This window comes from Eulemur rufifrons, chromosome 30 (assembly GCF_041146395.1).
Source record: "Eulemur rufifrons isolate Redbay chromosome 30, OSU_ERuf_1, whole genome shotgun sequence".
NCBI classification, from domain to species: Eukaryota; Metazoa; Chordata; class Mammalia; order Primates; family Lemuridae; genus Eulemur; species Eulemur rufifrons.
Genome location: NC_091012.1, coordinates 101,668,152 through 101,694,418, shown reverse-complemented (window position 1 = coordinate 101,694,418; position 26,267 = coordinate 101,668,152). Strand labels below are relative to the sequence as shown.

General features: G+C 48.7%; 2 protein-coding genes across 7 annotated transcripts; both read right to left on the bottom strand.

Moving 5' to 3' along the window:
* Positions 1–7,670: 7,670 nt before the first annotated feature.
* Positions 7,671–11,762, bottom strand: EBP (EBP cholestenol delta-isomerase). 3 transcript variants are annotated; one of them, XM_069463057.1, is made up of 5 exons: positions 11,723–11,762; positions 10,477–10,835; positions 9,057–9,093; positions 8,800–8,930; positions 7,671–8,151 (listed from the first exon to the last, which is right to left on the bottom strand). In XM_069463057.1, exons 2-5 carry the CDS (start codon positions 10,799–10,801, stop codon positions 7,928–7,930), a joined length of 717 nt encoding a protein of 238 aa, XP_069319158.1. In that variant the 5' UTR covers positions 10,802–10,835; positions 11,723–11,762; the 3' UTR covers positions 7,671–7,927. The 3 variants fall into 3 exon arrangements, with proteins under 3 accessions (XP_069319158.1, XP_069319159.1, XP_069319160.1); XM_069463058.1 differs by having other exon boundaries at positions 11,534–11,756; XM_069463059.1 differs by lacking the exon at positions 11,723–11,762 and adding an exon at positions 11,450–11,526.
* A 1,376-nt stretch (positions 11,763–13,138) lies between these two features.
* PORCN (porcupine O-acyltransferase) lies at positions 13,139–24,214 on the bottom strand. Of its 4 annotated transcripts, XM_069463287.1 has the most exons (15): positions 24,097–24,214; positions 23,238–23,410; positions 21,802–21,994; positions 21,366–21,409; positions 20,793–20,974; positions 20,582–20,712; positions 20,449–20,466; positions 19,186–19,200; positions 18,962–19,087; positions 18,702–18,802; positions 17,549–17,625; positions 17,402–17,465; positions 17,223–17,308; positions 16,062–16,172; positions 13,139–13,548 (listed from the first exon to the last, which is right to left on the bottom strand). In XM_069463287.1, exons 2-15 carry the CDS (start codon positions 23,371–23,373, stop codon positions 13,447–13,449), a joined length of 1,386 nt encoding a protein of 461 aa, XP_069319388.1. In that variant the 5' UTR covers positions 23,374–23,410; positions 24,097–24,214; the 3' UTR covers positions 13,139–13,446. The 4 variants fall into 4 exon arrangements, with proteins under 4 accessions (XP_069319388.1, XP_069319389.1, XP_069319390.1 ...); XM_069463288.1 differs by lacking the exon at positions 19,186–19,200; XM_069463289.1 differs by lacking the exons at positions 19,186–19,200; positions 20,449–20,466 and having other exon boundaries at positions 21,802–21,923; positions 23,238–23,628.
* Positions 24,215–26,267: the final 2,053 nt, after the last annotated feature.

Sequence of the window (26,267 nt, the reverse complement as noted above, 5' to 3'; positions counted from 1 at the left end):
AGTAAGGTCATATAAAGAAAAAAATCAAAAAATAGTTTACATGTTGTGAAAATTCATGGAGCTATACATTTATGATTTTTGCACTTTATTTATGATTTTGATTTTGTACTCATGCTATACTTCATTAAATAATTTACCCCAAAAAGCGAGTTTTATGCTCTCTGGCAGTCCTAGCTGTTTAAAGTTTGCCTTTGTCTTACTTAATCCTCACCACACATTGAGGTTAGTCCTGTTATTAAACGATGTGTGTCCACTAAATATAGGCTGAATGATTGAACATATCTCAAACTCCTCTAAGAAACTTTATGTATGGCAAAATGCAAAAAGACATTCTCCCTACTTAATTGCACAAAAGCCATGTGGTTTGGACAAAATATAGGCTGCCCTTACAAATGTTATTTCTAACAAATGAGTCTTGTAAGATACTAGGACTTCAGCTACTGTTGCAGTGTCATATGGATGCTACCCTTAAGGTTAACGTTCTAGGCAAGTCTACAATTCTATTTTGGTATCTTTTAAAATAATGTATTGCCTTGGTATTTTTTTTTTTTTTTTGAGACAGAGTCTCACTCTGTTGCCCAGGCTAGAGTGCTGTGGTGTAAGCCTAGCTCACAGCAACCTCAAGTTCCTGGGCTCAAGCAATCCTCCTGCCTCAGCCTCCCGAGTAGCTGGGAATACAGGCATGTGCCACCATGCCCGGCTAATTTTTTCTATATATATTTTTTAGTTGGCCAGATAATTTCTTTCTATTTTTAGTAGAGACGGGGGGTCTTGCTCTTGCTCAGGCTGGTCTCGAACTCCTGACCTCGAGCGATCCACCCGCCTCGGCCTCCCAGAGTGCTAGGATTACAGGTGTGAGCCACTGCACCCGGCCTTGCCTTGGTATTAATATTAAATAGACATCTCTATTTTTTGGAAGATATAAATAATGGGGCATTTTCTTTGAAAGCCAGAAGAGGGTTATTGGCATGTCCTTTTGTCCCATGTGTATGGAGTCAAAAACACCTATGGCATTGCTGAATTTTCTGATGGAAAGTAGTTTGAGAGTCTGCTTCTCATTTAAGTTATCATACGGTGAGATGAGCAAACCATTAGCCTGGAGCTTGGAGTTGATCCTGGGGGCATTGGAACACAGGTTTTAGACAAGGGTATGATGTGGTCAGATGCCATACTCCTGGGGAGAACTTTCTCTTTTATTTGTTTATTCATTCTTCCATTCAACAAATACAAAGTATATGCTAGACAGGCTACATATATATATATTAATTCATTTAATTTGCATAAGAACCCTATGAGGCACTCTGGGAGGCCAAGGTGGGAGGACTGCTTGAGGTCAGGAGTTTGAGACCAGCCTAAGCAAAAGTGAGTGAGACCGTGTCTTTACTACTAAGAATAGAAAAAAATAGCTGGGTGTGGGTGGCATGGGCCTGTAGTCCCAGCTACTCGGGAGGCTGAGGCAAGAGGATTGCTTGAGTCCAGGAGTCAGGTTGCAGTGAGCTATGAGGACACCACTGCACTCTAGTCTGGTGACAGAGTGAGACTCTGTCTCAAAAAAAAAAAAAAGAAAAAATCCCAAAAACCCTAGGAGGTAGTGTCTCAGTCCGTTTACTGTTGCTATCATCAAATACCCAAGACTGGGTAATTTATAAAGAAAATAAATTTATTTCTTACAGTTCTGGAGGCTTGGAAGTCCAAGGTCAAGAGGCCACACCTGGTGAGGGCCTTCTTGCTAGTGGACACTCTCTGAGAGTTGTGAGGTGGAACAGGGCATCACATGGTAAGGGGGGTGAGCATGCTAGCTCAGGTCTCTCTTTCTCCTCTTATAAAATCACTAATGCCCCACCATTATGACCTCATCTAATCCTAATTACCTCCCAAAGGCCCCACCTCTCAAATACCATAGTTGGATTTCCCATCCTCTTAATACTGTTTCAGTGGGGATTAAGTTTCAACTTGAGTTTCAGAGAGGACAAACATTCAAACCATAGCAAGTGAGTATTATTATTATTATTGCATTTTACAGATGAGAGCACTGAAGGCCAGGGAGAAACAAGCTCAAGGTCAAAGGGGTAGTCACTGGTATAGAGATGAGGCAGTGCAATGGATGGAAGTTGGGGCTATGCCGATCATGTCCGAGGAAGAGCAAGGAAGTCAGCAAGCCTTTAAGTCTAGCAAACAATAAAGTAAGTGATGGCATATGGGATAAGAAAGTAATGAAGTGAGATCAAGCATGGCTTTGACCTTTACAGTGAGGCATTTTTCCAAAGCTATACTGTGGGCTTGAACAGAGCCAGGATTTGGCCTGAAGCCAGTCTATGGATATCTGCAGTTTTATGATTCATTCTTTGCCATCTCTTCAAAACTCCTGAAGGGCCGGGCGCGGTGCCTCACGCCTGTAATCCTAGCACTCTGGGAGGCCGAGGTGGGCGAATCGTTTGAGCTCAGGAGTTCGAGATCAGCCTGAGCAAGAGCGAGACCCCATCTCTACTAAAAATACAAAGAAATTATCTGGACAGCTAAAAATATATATAGAAAAAATTAGCTGGGCATGGTGGCGCATGCCTGTAGTCCCAGCTACTTGGGAGGCTGAGACAGGAGGATCGCTTGAGCTCAGGAGTTTGAGGTTGCTGTGAGCTAGGCTGACGCCACGGCACTCACTCTAGCCTGGGCAACAGAGTGAGACTCTGTCTAAAAAAAAAAAAAAAAAAAAAAAAAAAAAAAAAAAAAACTCCTGAAGTACCCAACTGTTTTATGATCAAGGGTCTATAAGGTTGATGATAAAGACTGTGGGATGAGTGAGGGCATCTGTGGGTTGAATGACAGGAGGTCTGTAGGGAGAGTAATGGAATCTATGAGGTGGATGACAGCATCTGTGGGTGAGCAATGTGGTGTATACAGTGAACGGTGGACTAGTGAGTTGAGAGATGGAACAGTGGGGTGAGTGATAAGGGGTCTGTGGGATGAGAGGTGGACTCTGGGTTGAGTGATGGTTCTGAAAGGTGAATTAGGGGAAGATTATGGGGTTAGTGATGGGGGATCTGTAGGATGAGTGGCGGGTCTGTGGGTTTAGTGATGGGGTTGGTAGGGTGAGTGATGTGTAGGCTATGGGGTAAGTTATGAGGTTTTCAGAATGAGTGAAGATTCTGGGGGTAATAGGGGCTTGTGGGGTGAGCGATGCAGTCTATAGTGAGCCATGAGGGCCTATGGGGTCAGTTATGGGGTGTCTGTGGGGTGAATAATGGGCAATCTATGGAACAAATGAAAAGGTGTTTGTAGGAAGAGTGATGGGTGTCTTAGGGGTTAATGGTGGGGTATGTGGGGTGAGTGATGGGGGGACCTGTGGAATTAATGATGGAATGTCTGTGGAGTGACTTATCAGAAGCCAAAAGGCTGAGTTATGGGGGTGTAAGGTGAGTGTTGGCGGCTCTGTGAGGTGAGAGATGTGGCATCTGTGGGGTGAGTGATGGGGAGTGTTACGAACTGAATTGTGTCTCTCCAAATTCATATGTTGAAGCTCTAACCTCCAAAGTGACTGTATTTGGGATAGGATCTTCAAGGAGGTAGTTAAGGTTAAGTGAGGTCATAATGGTAAGTCCCTAATCCAACTGGACTCATGTCCTTATAAGAAGAGGAAGAGGAGGGAGAGGTTGGGCATAGGTGGCTCACGCCTGTAGTCCCAGCTACTCAGGAGGCTGAGGCAGGAGAATCCCTTGATCCCAGGAGTTCAAGGCTATAGTGAGCTATGATCCTGCCACCATACTCCAGCCTGGGTGACAGAGTGAGACCCTGTCTCAAAAAAAAAAAAAAAAGGTGGGGGGGCGGGAAACAGAAGAGAAAGAAACACTGGGGCACGAGTGCACAGAGAAAAGGCTATGTGAGAGACAGAGCAAGAAGGCAGCTATCTACAAGCCAAGGAGAGAGGCCTCAGGAGAAATCAAACCTGCTGACACCTTGACCTTGCACCTTCCAGTCTCCAGAACTGTGAGAAAAGAAATTTCTGTTGTTTAAGCCTCCTGGTCTGTGGCATTTTGTTACGGAAGCCTGAGCTGACTAATGCAGGGGTTGGTGAGGGTCTAGAGGGTTAGTGATGAGGCGTTAGGTGTGATCAAGGGACAAGAAACTGAGTGATGGGGCCTGCAAGGTGATGAAGGTCATGAGTTAAGTGATGGGGAGTCTGTGGGGCGAATGATGGGGTCTGCAGGGAGAGTGAAGGTGTCTTTAGGGTAATGGGGGATCTGTAGGTGACTGATACAGTTCTGTCGGGGGAGTGATGAGGGGTCTGTAGGGGCACTGATGTGCTGGTCTGTAAGGTGAGAGATGGTGGGTTTGTGAGATGGGTCATGAGGAACCTTGGGGTGAGTGATTGGAGCTCTGCAGGGTCAGTGATGAGTGAGTCTATGCAGTGAGTGATTAGGGGCCGATGAGCCAAATGATGCAGGGGTGGGGTCTATTGGCTGAGTAATGTGTGATCTGTGGAGCAAGTGGTGTGAATATGTGGGGTTAATGATGGGGGATCTTTAAGGTTTGTGATCAGAGATCTGCAGGATGAGCGTTGCAGGGGGACGGTGGGGTGAATAACATGGGCCTATGCAGCAGCAATGTGGGGGGCTGTGGGTTGAATAATCGGGGTGTGTGATGGGGGTCTGTGGGTTGAGTGATGGAAGGTCTGTGCTAAGTATTGGGAAGTGAGTGGGGTGAACATAGAGGGAAGTTATGGACTGAATTATATGCCCCCCCAAATTCATGTTGAAGTCGTAACTCCCCAGTACCTCAGAATGTGATGACTGTATTTGGAGATAGGTCCTTTAAAGAGGTGATTAAGTTAAAATGAGCCTGGTACGGTGAGCCCCAATCCAATCTGTCTGGTGCCCTTATAAGAGATTAGGACACAGACATGAACAGGCCCAGAGGGAAGACTGTGTAAGGACACAAGAGGGTGGCCATCTACAAGCCACTGAGAGAGGCCGCAGGAGAAACCAGACCTGCCAGCACTTTGAATTTGGACTTTCAGCCTTCAGAACTGTGAGAAAATAAATGTGTTGTTTAAGCCATCTGGTCTGTGGCATTTTGTTTTGGCAGCCCTAGCAAACTAACACAGATTTTGTTACTGGGAAGTGGCGTGCTGCTGTAACAAATACCCAAAAATATGCAAGTAGCTTTGGAACTAGGTAATAGGTAGAGGCTGGGTTTTGAGGTACATGTTAGAAAAAGCCTACATTGCTGGATGGTCTGAAATGTCTGTGTCTCCCCAACCAAATTCTTATGTTGAAATGCAATCCTCAATGTGTTACTAGGAGGTGGCGCCTTTGGCAGATTAGGTCATGAGGGTGGAGGCCTCATGAATGGGATTAGTGCCTTTATAAGGGATGAAGGGACCAGAGTTCTACCCTTTCACCACGTGAGGATACGAGAAGGCACCATCTATGAGGAAGAAGGCCTTCACCAGACACCGAATCTGCTGAAGCCATGAGTTTGGACTTGCCAGACTCTAGAACTGTGGGAAATAAATTTCTGTTGTTCATAAGCCACCCAGTTTATGGTATTTTATCATGGCAGCCTGAACAGACTAAGACAATTGCCTTGAGGACTATTGCTAGAAATATGGATGTTACATGTGCTTCTGGTGAGGCCTCAGATGGAAATGAGGAACATGTTACTGGAAAATGGAGAGAAGGCAAGGAACTTAGTTGAATCGTGTTCTAGTGTTTTGTGGAAGGTAGAACTTGTGAGTAATGAACTTGGATATTTAGCTGAGGAGATCTCTAAGAAGTGTTGAAAATGTGGCCAGTTTTTCCTTGCTTTTTATAGTAAAATACAAGAGGAGACAGATAAATTGAAAAAGAAGTTGTCAGGCAGAAAGGAACCAGAATGTGAAGATTTAGAAAATTCTTGGCCTATCCAATATTGCAAAAGCTGAGAAAGTGTGTTCTGGAGAGAACACTAAGGGCGTGGCTGGATAATCACTCCATAAGGAAGGTCATGGATGTGACCCATTGATTTAATCAGACATCTCAGTAGAAGCCAGGAATAGAAATGGCATAATACCCCTTTAAATGGGACAAAATGAAAGAAGGCTGTCAGACTTCTGGGATTCAACAGAACAGGACAAAAAAAATCTTTCTGGCTGTGAACATGCATTATCCTTTAAGAAAAAGGAAGAGTGATCCCAAAGGGGGGACTATCTCCTCCTTAGTTCCAGAGGGCGGGGACAACTCCTCGGTTTCAGTGAGCCAGACTGCCACTCAGGGCAGAGGGAGCAACACTAACTCCCAGGAGAGCCTGGAAAGTCCACCCCAGTAGGCCCAGAGGACACAGTATCTGGCTAAAGGGGATTATTCTCAAGCCTTAATAATCTAATGGAATTTGCCCTGTTACGTTTCAAACTTACTTGGGACTTATGATACCTTTCTTCTTAACAATTTCTCCTTCTTGGAATGGGAATATCTATCTTATGCTATCCTATCACCGAATTTTGGAAGCAGATAACTTACCTGGTTTCACAGGTTCACAGCTAGAGAGGAATTTTTTTCTCTTAGGATGAATCATACATCGAGTCTCACCCACAACTGATTCAGATGATACTTTTTTTTCTTTTTTCTTTTGAGACAGAGTCTCGATCTGTTGCCTGGTCTAGAGTGCCATGGCGTCAGCCTAGCTCACAGCAACCTCAAACTCCTGGGCTCAAGCGATCCTTCTGCCTCAGCCTCCCGAGTAGCTGGGACTATAGGCACGTACCACTATGCCCAGCTAATTTTTCTGTTTTTAATAGAGATGGGGTCTCGCTCTTACTCAGGCTGGTCTCGAACTCCTGAGCTCAAACGATCCACCCGCCTCGGCCTCCCAGAGTGCTAGGATTACAGGCGTGAGCCACCGAGCCTGGCCCAGATGATATTTAGATGAGACTTGGGACTTAAAGTTAATGTTGCACTGGGTTAAGAATTTTGGGCTGCTGGGATGGGCGTGAATGTATTTTGCACATAAGGACATAGGCTGGACGCCACGGCACTCTAGCCTGGGCAGCAGAATGAGACTCTGTCTCAAAAAATAAAAAAAACAAATAATTAATACATAAATGAATGAATGAGGGAATGAAGGACATGAAGTATTGGAGACCATAAGGCAGAAGGTTATGGACTGAATTGTGTCCCTCTCAAATTCATCCTCTAGTACCACAGAATGTGACTATATTTGGAGATAGGGCCTTTAAAGGGGTGATTAAGTAAAAATGAGCCTGGTAGGGTGGGCCCTAATTCAATCTGACTGGTGTCCTTATAAGAGGAAATTTGGATACACACAGAGCTACCAGGAGCATGAATGTATAGCCCCTATCATACAGGAAAGACCATGTGAGGACACGGCGAGAAGGCAGCCACCTGCAAGCCATGCAGAGAGGCCTCAGAAGAAACCAAACCTGCTGGCACCTTGATCTTGGACTTCTAGCCTCCAGAAGTGTGATAAAATACATTTCTGTTGTTTAAGTCCTCCAATCTGTGGCATTTTGTTACAGCAGCCCAAGCTAAGACAAAAGGACTGTGGGGTCAGTGTTAGGGGGTATGTGGTGACTTACAGTGTCTATGGTTTGTGAGGTCAGAGATAGGGGTCGGTGGGTCAGTTATGGAGCATCTCCGGAGTTAGTAATTAAAGACCTCTCAATGTTAGAATCAAGATCTTTTATTTCCTGATTTAAAAAATTGCCATCATCATGAACCTCCTAGCTCCTCTTATACCTTCGTGTCCCCATGTCTCCTGGCAGTAGCTTCACACAGCCCCTTTCTTCCCCATCTCTGGCCCTTTCTGTGTCCACCCATCAGCTGGAGTTTGACAGATCAATTAGCTTGGTCCCTCCAACCTGTGGAAGCAGGACCGGATTCTTCTGGCAGCTGGAGAGCTCCTGATTGGCCGGTGTTGGGGCCCGGTCCACAACTCCTTAGTTCTGCTTGCTCTTGGCTTTTGTGGCCTTGGCGTCCAGCACACACTGGGCATATGTGAACTGCTTCACAGAGTCGAGCACAAGGACTCCAGGAACCACCAGCCACAGTGTGTTCAAGAAGACAAAGTAAAACCAGAAGTAGAGGGGGTGGCCTAGCTCCCCATGCTGGAATCCGTCTCGGTACTCTGTCAGGAAGTAGAGTACGTCCCCGTACATCTGGCCTGTGAGAGGTTGGAGGGGAAGAGGAAGCCCCTGTGAGGAAGGGAAAGCTATCTCAAGCTCTCTATTCCAAGGCATTTTCCAAGTCATCACTCAAGGTCTCAGAGCTTAAGACCCCAAATGCAGAGAGCTAAGCATTCTGAAATCACAGAGCTGACAATCTGAGAAATCAGAAAAGTGAGAATTCCAGAAATCAGAGAGCTGAGAATTTCTGAACTCAGAAGAGCTCATACCTGTAGAATTCAAGGAAGTTTAAAATCCTAGAATTCAAGATAGGCTAGGGTTCTGGGACTAAAGAGAATTCATAGTTCTAGAACTACAGAAAGCTAATAATTTAGGGACACAGGAAGACTGACTCTCAGACAAAGGGATCTCGGATCCTGATCGTGGAGGATGCAGGGGCTTCTTGCCATCGTGGGCCACCTCGTGTAACCTTTACAGGAGACTTTGTGATGGAGGAGGAGGAGCAATGGACCTTTCCTGCTTGAGAGCACAGGCTCAGAGAGGGGCACCAGAACCTCGGGGAATCTGTCATTCAGTTTGACTCACCCTTGGATGGGCACAATTGAGATCCCACCTGCAGGAGTGCACTTGTATCTGTGGATTCCCCCATCAACCCCTACAGTGCCCAGCGTAGGCCCTCTCCTCACCCATAGAGACCACGAATTGTAGGACAAAGCGGAGGGGTTGGTGGCGGAGAAAGGCAATCACCACCCACAGGCTAAGTGGTCCCCACAGGAAAGCCGTGACAGTCTCCATGCATACCGTGAAGTTGTCAGCCCTGCAGGAGAAAGGATGAAGGGACACTGGAGTCAGTGTGCTCTGCCCACAGGGTACCCCATTAGTGCTCCCTAACTCACCCCCCTCAAACTGACGCAGGTCTCCATTAACAGAGGCAAACACTTACAGGATGTATCGGCTGTCTCCCTTGGCATACTCTTTCCCTGAAGAAAACAAGAGAGATATATGAAGAATAAAGGCAGGAAAAGGAACTCACATTTGTGAGAGGTGGGAGCTCCTGTAAGAAGACAGACTTCATAGCCTCCCCGTGCCTCAGTTTCCTCACCTGTGAAATGGGGTGGCAGTTAGGATTCTAGAGGTTAATATATATAAAACAAGATATGGTGTGCAAAGCCTGACAGAACAGTGTTGCTGTGATTGTTTAGTACTCAAGAAACATTTGTGGCATAAAGGAGGCAGGTGTAGATGATGGAGTGAAGTAAGTACCCAATGAGTGAGAGAGAGTGAGAGTGAGTGCATGCAGGTGAACAGATGAGTGAATGAAAGTGTGAGCAGAGAATCAATAAGAAAAAGATCACCCAATATAAAAATAGGCAGGAGACTTGAACAGGTTCTTTAGAGAAGAAGATTTCCAAATGGCCAATAAACGTATGAAAGGTGCTCAAACGTTCATTAGGCACTAAAGAAAACAAATTAAAATCATAATGAAATATTACTCACATCCACTAGAATGACTAAAATTGAAGAAATACCCGACCATACCAACTGTTGGTGAGCATGTAGAAGAACCAGAACTCTCCTATACTGTCGGTGGGAATGAAAAATCGTACAACTATTTTTGAAAACAGTTTGGTAGTTTTTCATAAAGTTATACACACACCTATCATAAGACCCAGACATTCAACTCCTACATATTTACCCAAGAGAAATGAAAGCAAATGTCCACACAAATACTTGTATTAAAACGGTCCTAGCAGCTTTACTCACGAGGCCAAGAAGGAATACTGTTTACAGTAGCAGAAGATTGAGGGAAAATGCCCAGCAGTGCTAGGTAAGTCAAATAATTCAGTAATATCTATGCTTTGAAAGCTCTTTATGAACTGATGGAGTGACCTCGTTAAAAAAAAGCAAAATTCCGAAGTGTATATAGCATGTTACCATTTATGTAAAAAGAGAGAAATAAAAATAATGATTATAATAACAGTAAACAATTACATGACATCTACTGTTTGCCAAATTCTAAGTACCTTATGTATGCTGGGTATTACAATTATTCCCCTTTCACAATTGAGCAAACTGAGGCTTGTATGTGTAATTTTTGTGTAAATAAACTTTGGAAGGAAACATAAACAATTATTAACAGTAGTTAATATTGTTTAGGGAAATTCGGTTGATGGAAGACAGATTTTCACTGCACATCTCTTTAGATGTTTTTTTTTTGACCCATGTGAAATATATAGGCAACAAAAAACTTCAATGAATTTTTAAAATAAATTAATGAAAGAATGGGTGGGTGGGTAAACATCCAAGCCAATCCCTGCCCAGAAAATTCCCTCCCACAGTACATGAAAGAACTCAAGACTCACAGAGTTGGGATAAGAAGGCTTGGTCTCCAAGAAGGTCCTTGTGGTAGAGACTGAACCAGCCCTCAATAACCAGGTGAATGAACCCACACACTGCAAACCAGCACAGGGACAGTCGCCGCCAAGTCCCCAGTGGGACAACTGCAGCACGATCGGACAACAGCCATGTGGTCACGACTAAGACCCCAGAGACAGAGAAGAGGCCAGCCACCAAATGCCAGCCGGGGTGTTCATTAGGCACAAAGCTGTCCAGCTTTAGGTGCCGAGGCCAGTATGGGTGCAAGGGGCCGGCGTCGGTGGTCATGTCTTTGTGGGATGACAGCTGCATGCGGACAGGGAGGAGGAAAAAGGAACAAAAAAACCTGTACAAATATAAAGCACAGAATGAGATAATAAAATCAAATCCAAATAGTTTACTACCATATGAAATGTAAGCAGACTGAATTTGCCAGTTAACAGACTGTAAGACCGGATTAAAAATAATCTAATCATATGCTGTTTTACGAACATGATGACAAATATAAGGCCACAGAAAGACTGAAAGCTTGCCCTAGCTCTATGGGAGCCATATTATGATGTGGGAGAAACAGGAAACAGGCCTGGTCCCAGCCCTCAGGGATCATGGTATGGGGAAAGACACAGGGGAACGTGAGCCTTCATTCCAGACCTCAGAGGTCAAAGTCTGGCGAAGACCAGGCCTGCCCCACCCTTCATGGATCACAGTCTGGTGGGAGAGAGATGATCACTAAACCTGTTGCAGCACTCAGGGGTCACGGTTTGACGGGAGACACAGGAACCGGGTGTGGTCCCACTGCAGGGGTATCTTGCACCGTTCAACGGAAAACTATTCCCTTCCCTGTAGTCCCGAAAACTGCAGCTGGGGGACGGGGGAAAGAAGACTAAACAGAAATACACCCCTCAGGCCCGGCGTTAAGAAAGCCAGAGCCTCCCCGCAATAACGCAAACTGCAGCCAACCTGCTGGAACGAGGAAGCAAGCTGAAGGCAGGTGCCTAGCTCGCGGCGCTAAAGAGGGACAGGAGAGGCAAATACAAAAAGTACCAATCAGCAATAGAACCCTCCGGTCCAGCTGTCCAATGAAAAGGAGGATCTTTTGTCGTCTGGACAACTGCGCGGCAGGCGCAAGGCGGGGTGGTGTGGGCGAGGGTCTCACACAGGCACGCCGACGGCTGGCCGTCTAGCCGCGTAGAGCCAGGGGATGCAGGGGCGGGCCGGGCACAAGGCACTCACTCGGTCGCGCGGTCGCAGCACCGTCTCCCACAGGCTCCCGGCTCCCTCTAGGCTGGCTCCCCGGCGCCTTAACATGCCTAGCTCGGGCTCCTCCCCTCACGGGTTCGGAGCGGGCCAATGGAGAAACAAACGAGGCAGCCTGTGCCGCTGCCAACCAATAGGTGCTCTCTGTGTGCAGCCGGCCGCGCCCCCACGCGTGGTGCCATTTTCGCTGTTGGCTGAGACCGAACCGGAGGTGGAATGTAGGCGGAGACGGCCCAAGGTTGGTGGGCGTTTTTGGCCCGTAGCCAATCTGCAAGGTTGCAGCCAATGGAGCCTCGGTTTCAATTTCCCAATCCCTTTATCAGTAAGTCACAACAGGGGAATCATTAAAGTCTGCATTCTCTTCGTCTGATAGTGAAATCAGCGTTGCATTGTGACCTCACCCAATCAATTTCCAGACCAACCTTAAATCCCAATGCAAGGAAACTGGTAATATTACAGGCAGATGACATCCCGTACGCTGAAAATCCTAGCCCACAGCCACCTTTTAAGCCCTTCAGTACTCAGAACTTCTCAGTCCTAACAGCAGCAGTCATTCTCACCGCTCCGGACCTCAAGTCAGAAGAACCAATCAGAACCCAGACCCTGGGCCAGGCGCGGTGGCTCACGCGTGTAATCCTAGCACTCTGGGAGGCTGAGGCAGGAGGATCGCTTGAGGTCAGGAGTTCGAGACCAGCTCGAGCAAGAGCGAGACCCGTCTCTACTAAAAATAAAAAAGTTAGCTGGGCGTGGTGGCGCGCACCTGTAGTCCCAGCTACTCGGGAGGCTGAGGCAGGAGGATCGCTTGAGCCCAGGAGTTTGAGGTTGCTGTGAACTAGGCTGACGCCATGGCACTCTAGCCCAGGCAACAGAGCAAGATTGTCTGAAACAAAACAAAACAAAAACAGTCCCAGGCCCTCAGTCCTTGCTGGCCAGTTGACATGGAGACCCTCAATCTGCCAATGCTGATCCTAAAGAGCCAACCAGAAGGCCACAACCCTTAATAAGTGGGCACCCAGGCAGAGCACTCAATCAGAATCCAGACCCATCCTGGACCTCTCAACCAATTAGGACGCACAACCCTACCTCTCTTGTCCCAGTCAGAGCAGCCAATCAGAATGGGATCCTTCAGTTTTCCTGCCAGTTTGTATCAAGCCTCCCCCCCACCCCCATTTCCAACTATGCAATCTGTCCCAGCCCCACTCAAATCAAGCAGGACCAGGACCCTGCCATCTTTGGGCTCATCATCCAATCATGAACAATCATAATTTAACATGAACCAATCACAATCTGCTCCCTCTTCATGGTTTCCAGCTTGCAAACCTTTATCCATGTTGTACCCCCTTCCTCACTCACTCCTATTCCCCTATGAGCAGTGAAGAAAGAGCCTATTATATATTTCCTACTTTTATTTGACAATAACAAACTGTATATAAAAAGGAAGAAGGAAGGCGGGAAGGCCCTGGATCTCCTCTTCTCTGCTTCCCCAAGCATCCCTCACCCCAGCAGGGACCACCCCCTTCCCGCCTTGTGGTGGGGTGGGGATTGACAGGCATGGAAATGGTGTGTGTGTGTGCGTGTGTGTCGGAGTGTCAAGGATGGAGAAGGTTCAAGGAGTAGAGAGAGGGCCTTCCCTCATTCCCCATCAGAGCTGGCCCCCTGAGAGGGGTCTTGAGGGAGCTGTGAGGGTCCACAGATGTGCCTCAGCCTATGAGACGGTAGAAGATCCAGCATCCAAACGTGACCCAGTGACTGGCCCAGCTGAGCTCTGACCACTTGTGGACAGTGTATGCCATGCCGTAGCCCTGTGGGAGAGAAAGAGGTGATGGTCTTTCTCAGAAAGGAAAAAGAGGGTCTTAGGAAAACCCATCCTTTGCTCAAGGACATTTCTTTGACTGCATGGTAACCCTAGTGAGGTTACCTATAGAAAGGCCTGGGTGCATATGAAAGGCGACCAGATATGGTTTTTGTTTTCTTCTTTAAAAATCATTTTAAAATCAGAATAAGGCAGTCCTACTCTCTGACCTATAATTTCCCTTATATATAAAGAGTTCCTAGACATCAATTTTTTAAAGATAAAAATTGCCAAAGGAAGTGAGTAGGCCATTCCCAGTAAAGGAAAAACAAATAGCTCTTAAACATATGAAAATAGGCTCACTTGTAATGTTCCTCTTATTGAACTGGCAAGCATATCCAGGAAGTATGAGAGGCACTCTGTGTTGGTGGGGCAACAGGCAAGTTCGCACATTGCTGGTGGGAGGGCAAAAAGGTAACCACTCCACTGAGAATCGAGACTACCAGGAATAGATCCTACAAATCTGTCTGCACCTGTGTGGATCCGCATGGGTAGGAGAGTTCTTGCTGCAGCATCATTTGCAATAGGAAAGGACTGGAAATCACCTGAGTGTCCACCAATAAGGGACAAATTAAACTGTGTCAGCTCCTCACAGTGGAAAAAATGAATGAGGACACTTTATATACTGATGTGGAAGATTTTCAAGAATTGTAGAACCATGTCATTCCTGTGTTACCTTTAGGGTAAAATCTAGGGAGATGGATTCAAAATACATTTTTATATTTGTTTGATACGATTAAACTTTGGAAGGATGTTTTTATAAAATGAATAAAAGTGATTACCAGTAAGAAGGAAGAGGGTAGAGCATGAGTGCTCTATCCTGAATATCTTGAATACTGTTTGGTTTTTGACCATGTGATATGCATTAAGTATTTAAAACTATCTTAATAAAAATAAAACAAAAACTTTATTTAAAAAGAAGCGGCCAAGCATGGTGGCTCAGGCCTGTAATCCCAGAACTTTGGGAGGAAGGTTGGGGCAGGAGGATCGCTTGAGGCCAGAAGGTCAAGACCAGCCTGGGCAACATAGTGAGACCCCACTCCTGTCTCCACAAAACATTAAGAAAATTAGCTGGGTGTGGTGTGCATGCCTGCAGTCCCAGCTACTTGGGAGGCTGAGCCAGAAGGATCTCTCTTTTTTTTTTTTTTGAGACAGAGTCTCGCTCCATTTCCCTGGGCTAGAATGCTGTGGCGTCAGCCTTGCTCACAGCAACCTCAAACTCCTGGGCTCAAGCGATCCTCCTGCCTCAAACTTCTGAGTAGCTAGGACTACAGGTGTGTGCCACCACACCCAGCTATTTTTTTCTATTCTTAGTTGTCCGGCTAATTTCTTTCTATTTTCAGTAGAGACGGGGGTCTTGCTCTTGCTGAGGCTGGTCTCGAACTCCTGAGGATCGGTTGAGCCCAAGAGTTCAAGGTTACAGTGAGCTATTATTGCACCACTGCACTCCAGCCTGGGCCAGAGCGAGACTCTCTATTTTTTTTTTTTTTTTTTTGAGACAGAGTGTAACTCTGTTGCCCAGGCTAGAGTGCTGTGGCGTCAGCCTAGCTCACAGCAACCTCAAACTCCTGGGCTCAAGCAATTCTTCTTCCTCAGCCTCCGGAGTAGCTCGGACTACAGGCACTTGCCACAACGCCTGGCTAATTTTTTTTATTATTATTTTTAGTAGAGACAGGGGCTCGCTCTTGCTCAGGCTGGTCTCGAATTCCTGACCTCAAGCGATCCTCCTGCCTCGGCCTCCCAGAGTGCTAGGATTACAGGCATGAGCCACCGCGTCCGGCCCAAGACTCTCTCTCTAAAAACAACAACAACAAAACCAAGCAAAACCCCAAATTTTGCCCACTCAAACTGAATAAAAATTAAAAATTGCTTTTAATTTCAAGACACAAAGTTTTGTTTTTAATTAAAAATGAAAAACCTAGCTAAAAGAGATGCAAAAACTTGGATTCTGCAAGAGCTGTAGGAATAAACATCATTTAAAAAAATTGTTCTAAATTTAAGAAGGAGTAAAATTTGGAATTTTCATACTTAACATGAACAAAAATAGCACATAACATTTAAAATAAAATTTTAAAGTAGCAGGATCCAGAGTTTGCACACTTATCCTGAGCAAAATAAAATATGTTTAAAAAATTAAATAAGAAATCTTGCAAATTCTACCTAAACAAAAATGAAGGGAAATAATTAATTAACAAAAAATAAAACCCAGATTTTGTACTCTATAAAATTCATTTTATAAGTAAACTAAGTAAACAGATTTTGCACACTTCACCCAAATGAAAAACCCACCAGTGTGACTCAACTAAAGGGACAACGGGAAAGGACCAAGGAGCACTGGCTGCACAAGCGAAGAAACATGATATGAGGAGCTCATGTCTTGGCCTCCCTGCCTTTGTCCTCATGGTTCCTACAAGCAGGTAGCACCATACCTGCTTAAACCCCCAGCCCAGGGCCCCACCTCACCTGCTCCTCTGTGGTGTCATCCACATCGACATCAAACAGGGAGCCCAGGTAGGCCAGGTGGAAGATGGCCAGGGCCCCAAAGAGCAAGTTTAAGGTTCGCACCCCCAGGCCCTGTGGGGGACAGATGGATACACTTGGCAGCTGGACCTATTCACTGTCCTCTGCCTGAGCAGGGGACCCCAGGGGGACACACAAGGCACAGTGGGTCCCAGGATTGAAGATGCCGCAGTTACCCCCCTAAGACAGGAAGAGATGGTTCAGGGGGGCTCTTATGGGAGCTCAGAGGTATCCAAGGGTGAGGGTGCTATTCACAATGAGGGCATCCAGGTTGGGGGGGATGCCATCTTCAGGCAGAGGAGGAAGAATGGTGGGGCTTTGAGTCGGGGCTTTATGGTGACGAACATTGGTGTCGGGTGGGAGACAAATATGAGGTTGTCTGTACTCGTTATTGCAAACATAATGAAAAACACAAAACGAAACGAAACCAAATTCCTATCATGATCTAGAAGGCCCATGCCCCCACTATCCCCTTCACTCCCTCTGCTCAAGCCACACTGGCCTCCTCGCTGTTCCCCAAAGATTCCAGGCCTGCTCCCATCTCAGGGCCCTCACACTGGGTGTCCTTTGGCTGGAATGCTTCTCTCCCTCACCTCCTTCAGTTAAAGGACTCAAAAGTCACCTCACCAGGGAGGCTTCCCTGACCTCCCTATTTAAAACAGAAACCACCCTCCCCCGTAATTCCCATCCCGTTTCCCTTATGTATTTTTTCCTTAGCACTACTCACAATCTAACAAACTATTATTAGACTTTACTGACTTATTTCTTAATATTTACTGGCTCCCTGGTTAAAATGTCCCACAGGGCTGGGACTTTGGCCTGTTTTGTTCACCACTATGTCTCTAAGACTTAGAACAGTGCCTGGCACCAGTAGGTGCTCAATAAATGTTCACTGGGGGAAATGAATGCCAGGTGTGTATACAACAGGTGCTTCATAAATGTCTGTTAGAGAGTCGGATGCCAGTGAATAGAGGTGAGGTTTCGGTGATGGCTCAGTCACCAGAAGAGGAAGCTGGGCGCCCTGAGAGAGACACAAGGTAGAGACAGAAGGAATGTTTTTGAGGGGGAGTGTGGGGCACGAGGTTGCCCAGGCTGAACCCTCACCAAGCGATGCCGGTGTGAACAGTCTGGTGGGCACGGCTTTGACAAGACGCAGGCACTGAGGATCCGAGCCAGGCGCTTCCGGAGGACTGGGGTGGTGGGGAGAGGTAAGCGGGACAGGTTAGCCTCAGGGGCCGCTCACCAACCTTCCATCCATCTGCTGGGCTGGGCCCTGCACTCACCGTGCTCCACGTAAGTGATAAATGCCAGGGAGAGCAGGACAGCAGCCAGGTGGAAGCTGAAGCCCTGGGGGCCCGGGGACAATGAGATCAGTGAGGAGGAGGCCCTGCCACTCCCGCCCGCCCTCCTCCCCGCTCTGCCTCGCTCACGTGCAGGAGGGCGCTGGCTGCATAGGTGACCAGCACGGCTGAGAAGGTCCCCAGGCGGAGTGCATTCTTGAAAACATCTGGAGGGGGAGGAGAAACAAGTCAAGATTCTCCAGAGATTCCTACTGTCCTTCCTGGAGGGCCTTAGGCAGGATGAGGGCACCCATAGCCTGTTGGAGCCTCCGGGATAAAGTCCTAATGATGGCTTCAAACTTCACCTGCCTGAAGCATATCTCCGATCTTTCCTCTCAATCGGGTCCTCCGGCAGTCCTCAAGTTCAGTCAATGTCAACCCCACTCTTCCAGTCCCTCAGGGCAAACACCTTGGAATCACCCTTGATCTGCTCTCCTTGCATTCCCACATCCAAACTCAGCAAATCCTGTCAGTTCCACCTTCAGAATATACCCGAATCTGACCTCTTCTCTCCACATCCACCGACGCCGCCACCATGGCTGGCCTGGACTGCTGCCGCGGCCTCCTCACCACTTCTGTCCTCACCCCTGCCCTCAGTCTGTCTTCAGAGCAGCCAGAGGGATCTTCTTACAACCCAATTCCCTCCTGTGCTCGGACCCTTGCTGTCGTTACCATCTCAGAGAAAAAGCCAAAGTCCTCTCTGTGGCCCAGGAGGCCCTAAAGGACCTCTCTGAGCTCACCTCCTACCAGCGGCACCTCAGCCACTCTGTTCCTGCCCCACTGACCTGGCTGCTCCTCACACCATGCAAGCGCCCACCTCAGGGCCTTTGCACCTGCTGTTGCCTCCATCTGCCAGACTCCTCCCCAATATATCTGCAGTCCTGTTCCCTCACTTTCTTTGGGTCTTCGTGCATGCAAATGTCACCTCCTCGGTGAGACTTGCCCTGGCTAATTGATTTAAAATTGCAACACCCCTTCATCCTGCCAACATTCCTGGATCACCTTTACCTGCTGTATCATTTTTTTATAGCACCTGAGCTATTGTGTATTTTTTTCTCTCATTTATTATCTGCTCCCCCTATAAAATTGTAGCTCCACGGGGTAGCGATTTGGGTTTTGTTTTTTATCCCTGATGTATCTTCAATGCCTAGCACATAGAAGGTGCTCGGTAAATGTTTGTTGTATGAATGTGTGAAAGGGCCTGGTTAACCAACTCCGCTGGAGGGAGGACTTGACGACTCACAGTTATTTAGCCAATAAGACATAGGCAGGTTCCAGCTTGTGACAACTTCCACCATTGACCGGGGCAGCTCCACGTTCAGGGGTTTGGACACCGTCAGGTCCCTGTGGGCAGAAGAGACATGGAAATCCATTTGGGATCTCAACACATCTGACTGCCACACTTTTGTCTTGGCCGTTCCCTCCCCTGGGAGTGCCCTCCCTCCTCCCCGTGGCTTCTCTGGGCAGCACCCTGTGGGAGAGGGGGCCCCAAGTCCTCCCCACCATTCCAGGTGATCCTTCTCCTCGGTGAAGCCAGCTCCCGCCAACGTGGCCGTGGCTTCAGACAGAAAGCCCACAAAATAGTTGCTGAAGTGGAAGGAGACAGCACTCTCGTAGGCTCGCAGCCACCTGGGGAAGAAGCAGCAGGGGAGAGAGGCATCATGCCCAGGCACGGGCATGACACCCCACCACGTGTCAGCATCCCCAGCCCCGTTCTGTAGACTCACCTTACCATGGTGCCCCTAGGGCCCCAGGGGTCAGGAAGGCAGCAGAGGAGAAAGAAAAGAGAGTCAGGGAGGCCGCGGTGGCTGGCCTGAGTTGTTCACAGACAAGACAGACAGAAATGCAGTGGCAAAAGAGGTGGACTGTGACAGCCACACACGGACATCCACCATCAGGCAGTCAGTTTCATGTGGCTCAAACGAATGCATGAGCTGTCCTATAACATGGCATGGCCCTGCAGCCTCACAGGGCCAGACCACCAGACTCAGCCACCATCAGAGGGCTGGCCTCGCAGCCATGCACCCTCAAACAGCCACACCCCCAGACACAAATACTACCAGACTCCTAGCCTCGCAGCACTCTAACCTGACTCAGCCACCAGAAGACGGCTGAAAACCCTTTGAGCTAGGCATGAAGACCGTCAAACGCCCTGCCATGCACACATGCACATCCTGCCAGCTGTCAAGCAGACATGGGCAAAAACAGGCAGCATCCTGCACTGGAAAAAGCATAGGTTCTGAGGTTAGGCATGGGATTAATGCCTGGCTGCTTAGCTGGGTGACACTGGTCAAGTCCTTTGACTTTTGGAGACTCATTCAGCATCAGAGCCAGTCAGCAGCCGGGGAGCGGGGGAGCGGTCATACACTCAGACAGCCAGATCAAACCCTGCAGTCAAACCGGAGGCAGATCGTCAGTCCTGCAGACAGGCACAGGCACATAGTCGGTCACGATCCCTCAGCTAGACAACACCAAGCAGTCAGAGAGGGCAGACACACAGGCAGAATCAGTCACAGGGAGGCACACGATATGCTATAGTCACACCCATTCCTGGCCAAAGTTGTGGATAAGCCAGAATCATCACCATCCAATGATAGCCACATACCCCATCATTGACAATGGCACAGTCAGAACTCACAGTCCCACATTCTGGGAGTTGGTGGCCAACAGGTGAACAACCCAAACATATCCCTAGCCAGAGTCACAGACAGGCTAGAGTCACCAACCGACACACACATGTCACTCTCCATTACAGTCGTGTAACTTGTTTCTAATGGTGAGACAGGTGAACAGATGGACAGCCAGACACAAGGCATGTGTTGGAGTGTCAGTCATACACACAGTCACCAAGCCAAGCTTGGTCAAACAGACAGCACAGTCTCTGTCTAGCCACGGAGTGGACAGGCAGACAGACTCAGACTCACAGAACCCGTTCCCCCTTCCCCCATCGTTCCCCACTCCACTCGCCCTCAGCACCTGCCCTCATTTACCTGGCTTTGCGTTTCTTGCTGTAGTAACAGAAGACAGACAGAAGCATTAAGAGACAGGCTCGGAGTTGGGGAGACCCCAGGTCCCTACCCAACCCCCTCACTGCTGGGCAGGGGCCTCAAAGGCTGTGCTCACTTGCGAAGGAGGCGGTCACCATCAAGGGGGATGAAGTACGGGAAGAGGTAGGGGCCCACACAAGTGGACAGCACAAGGCACAACAGGGCCAGCACCAGGCTCCGGGCCACCTTCTGCAGCCACTGGCGGCTCTGTGGGGATCAAGGCTCCATGAGCACTGCCCTATGGCAGCTCCCACTGTCCCTACCCACCTGTCCACCCAGGACCTCACCAGTGGGCGGCCTTGGACAGCCTGTAGGTAGCTGTGGAAGGATATCCAGGGCCCAAAGACGATGGTGCCCACGAAGTAGAGGTAGCCCATGAACTCCACAGGTGAGGGCACTGCACCCACCTCGCCCCGGTCCAGGTCGAAGCCCAGTGACACCGCCTTCATGGCCACGATCATCTGGGCCCCTATGTGTGGTGCCCATGGTCAAGTGGACCGGCAGAGAGCAGGTCAGCGTGTGGGGGAGGGGGCACACCAGGTGACAGGTGGTAGGAAAAGGGGGTACAAGGATGGATAAGTGGGCACGAGGTCAGATAGGCAGGTGGGCAAGTGAGCCCAGGACAGACAGATGCCCTACTCAAGAGAGTCAGGCACACCCGTGAGATGAGACAGATAGGCTTGGGGGAAAATGCATGGTGGAAAGACACACAGACTCAAGGGGAGTGGGAGGCCTGTGTGTCCAGTGGGGTGGGCTAATGAGGGAGAGAACTAGGTGGGGGAGACACAGGGTGGGGGCAGTTAGGAGGTGTGGAGTGGGGCAGGAGGGCTGTGGCAGGTGAGAGGGACGGGACTACCTACCTCGCATCTTGTGCCATGTCACGGTGTCCACCATGTGCATCTCACTGAGAAAAGAAGGTGCTGGTCTTGGCCCCATGATCCCCATGGCCTCCGAGACCACAGAAGGGGGATATCCACGTGCCAAGAGGGTTGTGCCTTCCCCTGTCCTCCACAACCTCATGGAGGAATAATTCTCCCAGGCTTTCCCCTCCAGGGGGAGCCCATGCCCAACTTGTCCAGTACAGTCTTTTGAAGCATAAGTCTCCTGGATTCTCTTCTCCAGGAACACTCCACACCCTCCCCGTTCTGTGCCTCCTCACAGGGGAATGGTTCCTCCAAACTCCCTTCTTTCTCCTGGGAATCTTACGCCCTCCCTGTCTCGGACAAGCTCATCAGAGACCTGGGGACCCACCCACCCTTCCACCAACAGTGGGAGGATGAGGACACACACTCATACCCCATGAGCAGGTAGATGAGGATGGTGACGGAGAGGAAGACGCCGCGATGGGAGGAATGTCGGCAGAGGAACAGCACGAGGTAGCACAGGAGGCTGAGCAGCACGACCCAAACCATGTGCAGCTGGAAGAAGTGGTAGAGGCTGAAGAACCCGCCTGCCACGGTGCTTGCATGCTTCAGGTAGGATGGTAACCCTTTGGGTGAGAGGAAGAGAGAAAGAGAAAGAGAGAGAGAGAGATCGAGAGAGAGAGAGAGAGAGAAAGAGAGAAAGGGGGAGAAGAGAGAAAAAGAGAGAGAACAAGAAAGGGAAGGTTGGTGGGCTGGTAGGAAGGGGAGGACGACCTGGGCAGAGGACATTGCCTGGGCAAAGGTTGGAATGTGGTAGGATTGCAGCGGGCCCAAAGCACGTGTTAGGGGGCTGGAGAGGGTGGCACAGCCTGGGTTTAAGGAAAAGAAACATCTATAAAGGACATTTGGGGGGCCCTGGAAGAAATTCAAATATCAATTTATGCTGGATAATATCGCATCCAGATCCAATTTCTTGGGGGGGTGATGGTTGTGGGGGAGGATGTCCTTGTTCTTGGGGGCCACGCACTGAAGGATTTGGGATGAAGTGTCATGATGTCAGCAGGTTATTCAAGTGATTCAGGAAGATGATAGATAGATAGGAAGATAGATAGGTAGAGCTAACGTGGCAAGATGTTGACAGTTGAAGAATCTGTTGATGCATATATATGGGTGTTTATTGTACTAGTCTTTCAACTTTTCAGTAGTTTTGAAAAATTTCAAAATAATAAACCTGGGAAAAAATAAAACATCCATTTAAAATAAACGAAAAAGAAAAAGGAAAGCGTAGAACCTTTGAATCTCGGATTTCCAGAAATCTCAGCATCCTGTCGAAACCTCGGAGACTTGGAATCTTATCAGTTAGATACAAGCCTGCAGTGATTGTGGAAACATTCCAGAATCCTAGAATCCAGAAATCTCACCATGACCTGATTATAGAAATCCAGAATGCCAACACTTTGGAAGCCTAGAATATGAGATTTTCAACTCGTCAGAATCTCCAAACCCTGTAACCGTGGTACTTTGGGATTTCATAACCCTGTGACATCAGCTTTCCAAAGTCTTATCACCTCAGGATATATAGACATTTCAGGATTTCAAGATCCAAGAACTTCAGCTTTTCAGAATCCCAGAATGCAGGGATACTGAAGGGCATGGCTCGGCAGGATGTGGCTTGGTGTGGGCGGCCAGGCATAGTAGGATGTGGTGTGGTGGAATGGGTCTCAGCCTGGTGGGATGTGGTGGGGCTGGACATGTTCAGGCTTGGCTTGGCATGGCAGGATGTGGCAGGGTGAGGTGTGGCTTGGTATGGATAAACGTGGCAGATATGATATGGCCTGGCTTGGGGGCACATATGTGACAGGCACTTACCGAGCCTCCAGAGGAGGCGGCAGGCGAGGCAGATGGCAAGGAGCAGCCAGATCTGGTCAAGGCCCTGCTGGGCAGTAGGCAGAAGACAGCCCTGCAGTAGCTGCTGGAAAAATTCCTGGCGGCTGAAGGTGGCCATTGTGGACCCCCACGGATGGATGGACAGATGGATAGATCTGCCAAAGAGGGGACACAGAGGGAGCAGGTGTCCATGGGGAAGACCATGATCAAGGGACGGACTTGAGCACTCGGATTTCACTTTGGGGCTTGCCCAACCCTTGTAGAGCCATGGTACTGGGGCCCTGGGGGAGGGTGTGAGCGTCAGGTACATCAGACCGAGCCGCCGACGGTGTGCGTATGGGGGTTATGTATGCACACACACACAGCCTGTGACCTGCAGTGAATGAAGGACCTCTATCTCTTGAATGCTGTGAACAGTCCGGTCCGATGGTGGTCGAATGGTAATACATTCTAGGCTTCTATATCAAATGGAGCGGGGAGGGGGTCGGGTGTGGGGGCAGATCCCTGGTTTCCAAGGTAGAGTCGCTCCATGTGGAGGGCAGAGAGGGGGATTCTGTGACACTTGGGGGCCGTGTGCATCTCTCCTTCTATGGATGTGGAGGGTGTCCTGTATCCTCCGCGCGCCCCATCTCACCCCCACCCGGCGAGAGGCCGCCAACAAAGTCCTGCCCAGGTCCGGGGGGCTGCAGGGAGATGGAGGTGGTGGTGGGAGACATAGCAGGAAGGAGCGTCGGAAAGGTGATGGGGAGGGGGGTCCCAGGACCCACGCTACAGATCCGCTCCAGGAGGCCGGCTCAGAGATGGGAGCTGGGGAGCCGTGCGCGCACTACTGGCGACTTACCTGGCAGGAAGGAAGCCGTGGTCCTGGGGACCGGGGACGCGCTGCCGCCGCCACCGTCGCCGCCTCCTCCCGGCAGCCTCCCCCGCAGGCCGCAAGGCCGGGACCTGCAGCGGCTCCCAGGGCGGCGCGGCGCGAGCGGGCCCTTTAAATCCCGGGGAGGCCCGGCAGCCTGTTTGGCCAATGGGAGAGCGGGAGGGGGCGGGGACCGGGAGGAGGGGAGCGGGAGGATCGAGGGAAGGAGGAGCGGCGGGCTTGAGGGGAGCGGGGCGCGGGAGGACGTTGGCGCGCGGAACGTTCGCGCCCGCACCTTTCCGGCCTGCGGCCGTTCCAGCCCCAGAACGGTAGCGTCTGGAGGTTTTTTTGGCCGTCCAGGAACAAAGTTCCCAATCGCCAAATTTCTAATCGCTGGGAGCTGAGATGGGAAAGATAGGGGAGAGAGGAGGAAAATCCCCTGCTCCCCCACATGCTCACCCGCGCACGTCCTCTCGAGGTGTAGTGTCCCAGTCTCACAGATGGGAAAACAAACCTAGATCTCTCCTTCCCCATCCTTTGAGGGAACTGAAGGAATTTCCAAGCCTCCCCACCCCCGGGACCAGCCAGGAACATTTATAAGTAATGACTGTGTCACCTAGGAGCACGAATTAGGCGCCTGTGCTTCCCCCTAGGGACTAGCTGTGAGCACTTGGCTTGTGGCTGAGAACTGATTTGCCTGCTTAATTCCCCACCGGACTCGACCTTGCATTGAAGGTGACCCCAGCGACTAGTCAATGGTCCCTGTGAATCAAAAGGAGGCCAATACGGAGCACTTATAAAAGGAGCATTTAAAAGCACTTACAGTGGCCCCAACAAAGATTTGTATTAGGCTTTAGTTGCATCAACACTAAGCATATATGCTGCCTACCTACGCTACCCTAAGGTTTCTGGGCATTCACTTTGTCCCTAGTCTAAAGAAGGTCTATTTTTCCAAAGGAGTGTTTATTGGGTACTTACTGCATGCTTAGCTATGATGTGGAAGGGAGAAGGAAGCCCAGGTGAAGTTGGACCCCACCCTGACCCGGCCAGCCAAGGAAAACAGGTTCTAATCAGATTAATGCCTGCTTATATGGAGCCAGGCAAATCATGTTCATTCATCCATTTCCATGTCCCTTTCTGTTAAACAAAAGAGTGGGATTAGCAATTCTTTGCTTGGAAATGCCAACGGTAATTGAAGAGAAATGTATAAATCTCCTCCCTTTTTTTTTTTCCGTTTCCTTTTTGTTTTTGAGACAGGGTCTTGCTGTGTCTCCCAGGCTGGAATGCAGTGGCGTCATCACAGCTCACTGCAACCTCAAACTCCTGGGCTCAAGCGAGCCTCCTGTTTCAGCCTCCACAGTAGCTGGGACTACAGGTGCCTGTCACCACACCCAGCTAATTTTTCTATTTTTTTGTAGAGACAGAATCTTGCTATGTTACTCAGGCTGGTCTTGAACTCCTGACCTCAAGCAATCCTCCCACCTTGGCCTCCCAAAGTGCTAGGATTACAGGTGTGAGCCACCGCACCCAGCCTTCTCCTCTCTTTTTAAAACAAATTTTAACATGAAGTTAAATGGAGTTCTAGCTCGTAAATTAATATTCATGTATTACAAATGAAAAATGTTTAACAAAGTAAGAATATATATATATTTATAAAACGAATGATAACATAGGCCAGATGCACAAATATCAATTCCTTTCCTTAATAGCAGAATACAGGCCATACATTTTATGAATTAAATTTCATTTTAATTTTTTTCTGTGTTGTCAAACACACTCAAGTAGAGTCAAAAACAACCCACAGCACCAGCCAGAAATAATTCCCTTAGTTGTAAGACCTGGCATTTAATACTGGAAGATTCTTACTATGTGTACCCCTGAGCTTCACGGACCTGATTATTTTCACCTAGGCTTTCAATGTCCGTGACAAAGAACTAGTATCTAGATTCTAGGACATATAAAGAACATCAACAAATCAATAAGAAGAGGATAAACAATACACTAGACAATGGACAGAGGATACGATATAGACGGGTAATTCACAGAAGACACCTGAAATCTCCAATATGTACAATATATGAAAAAATAATCTAATCTCTTTAGTTATCAGGGAAATGCAAAATTAAAACAATAGGGAGATACCATTTCACATCTACCAG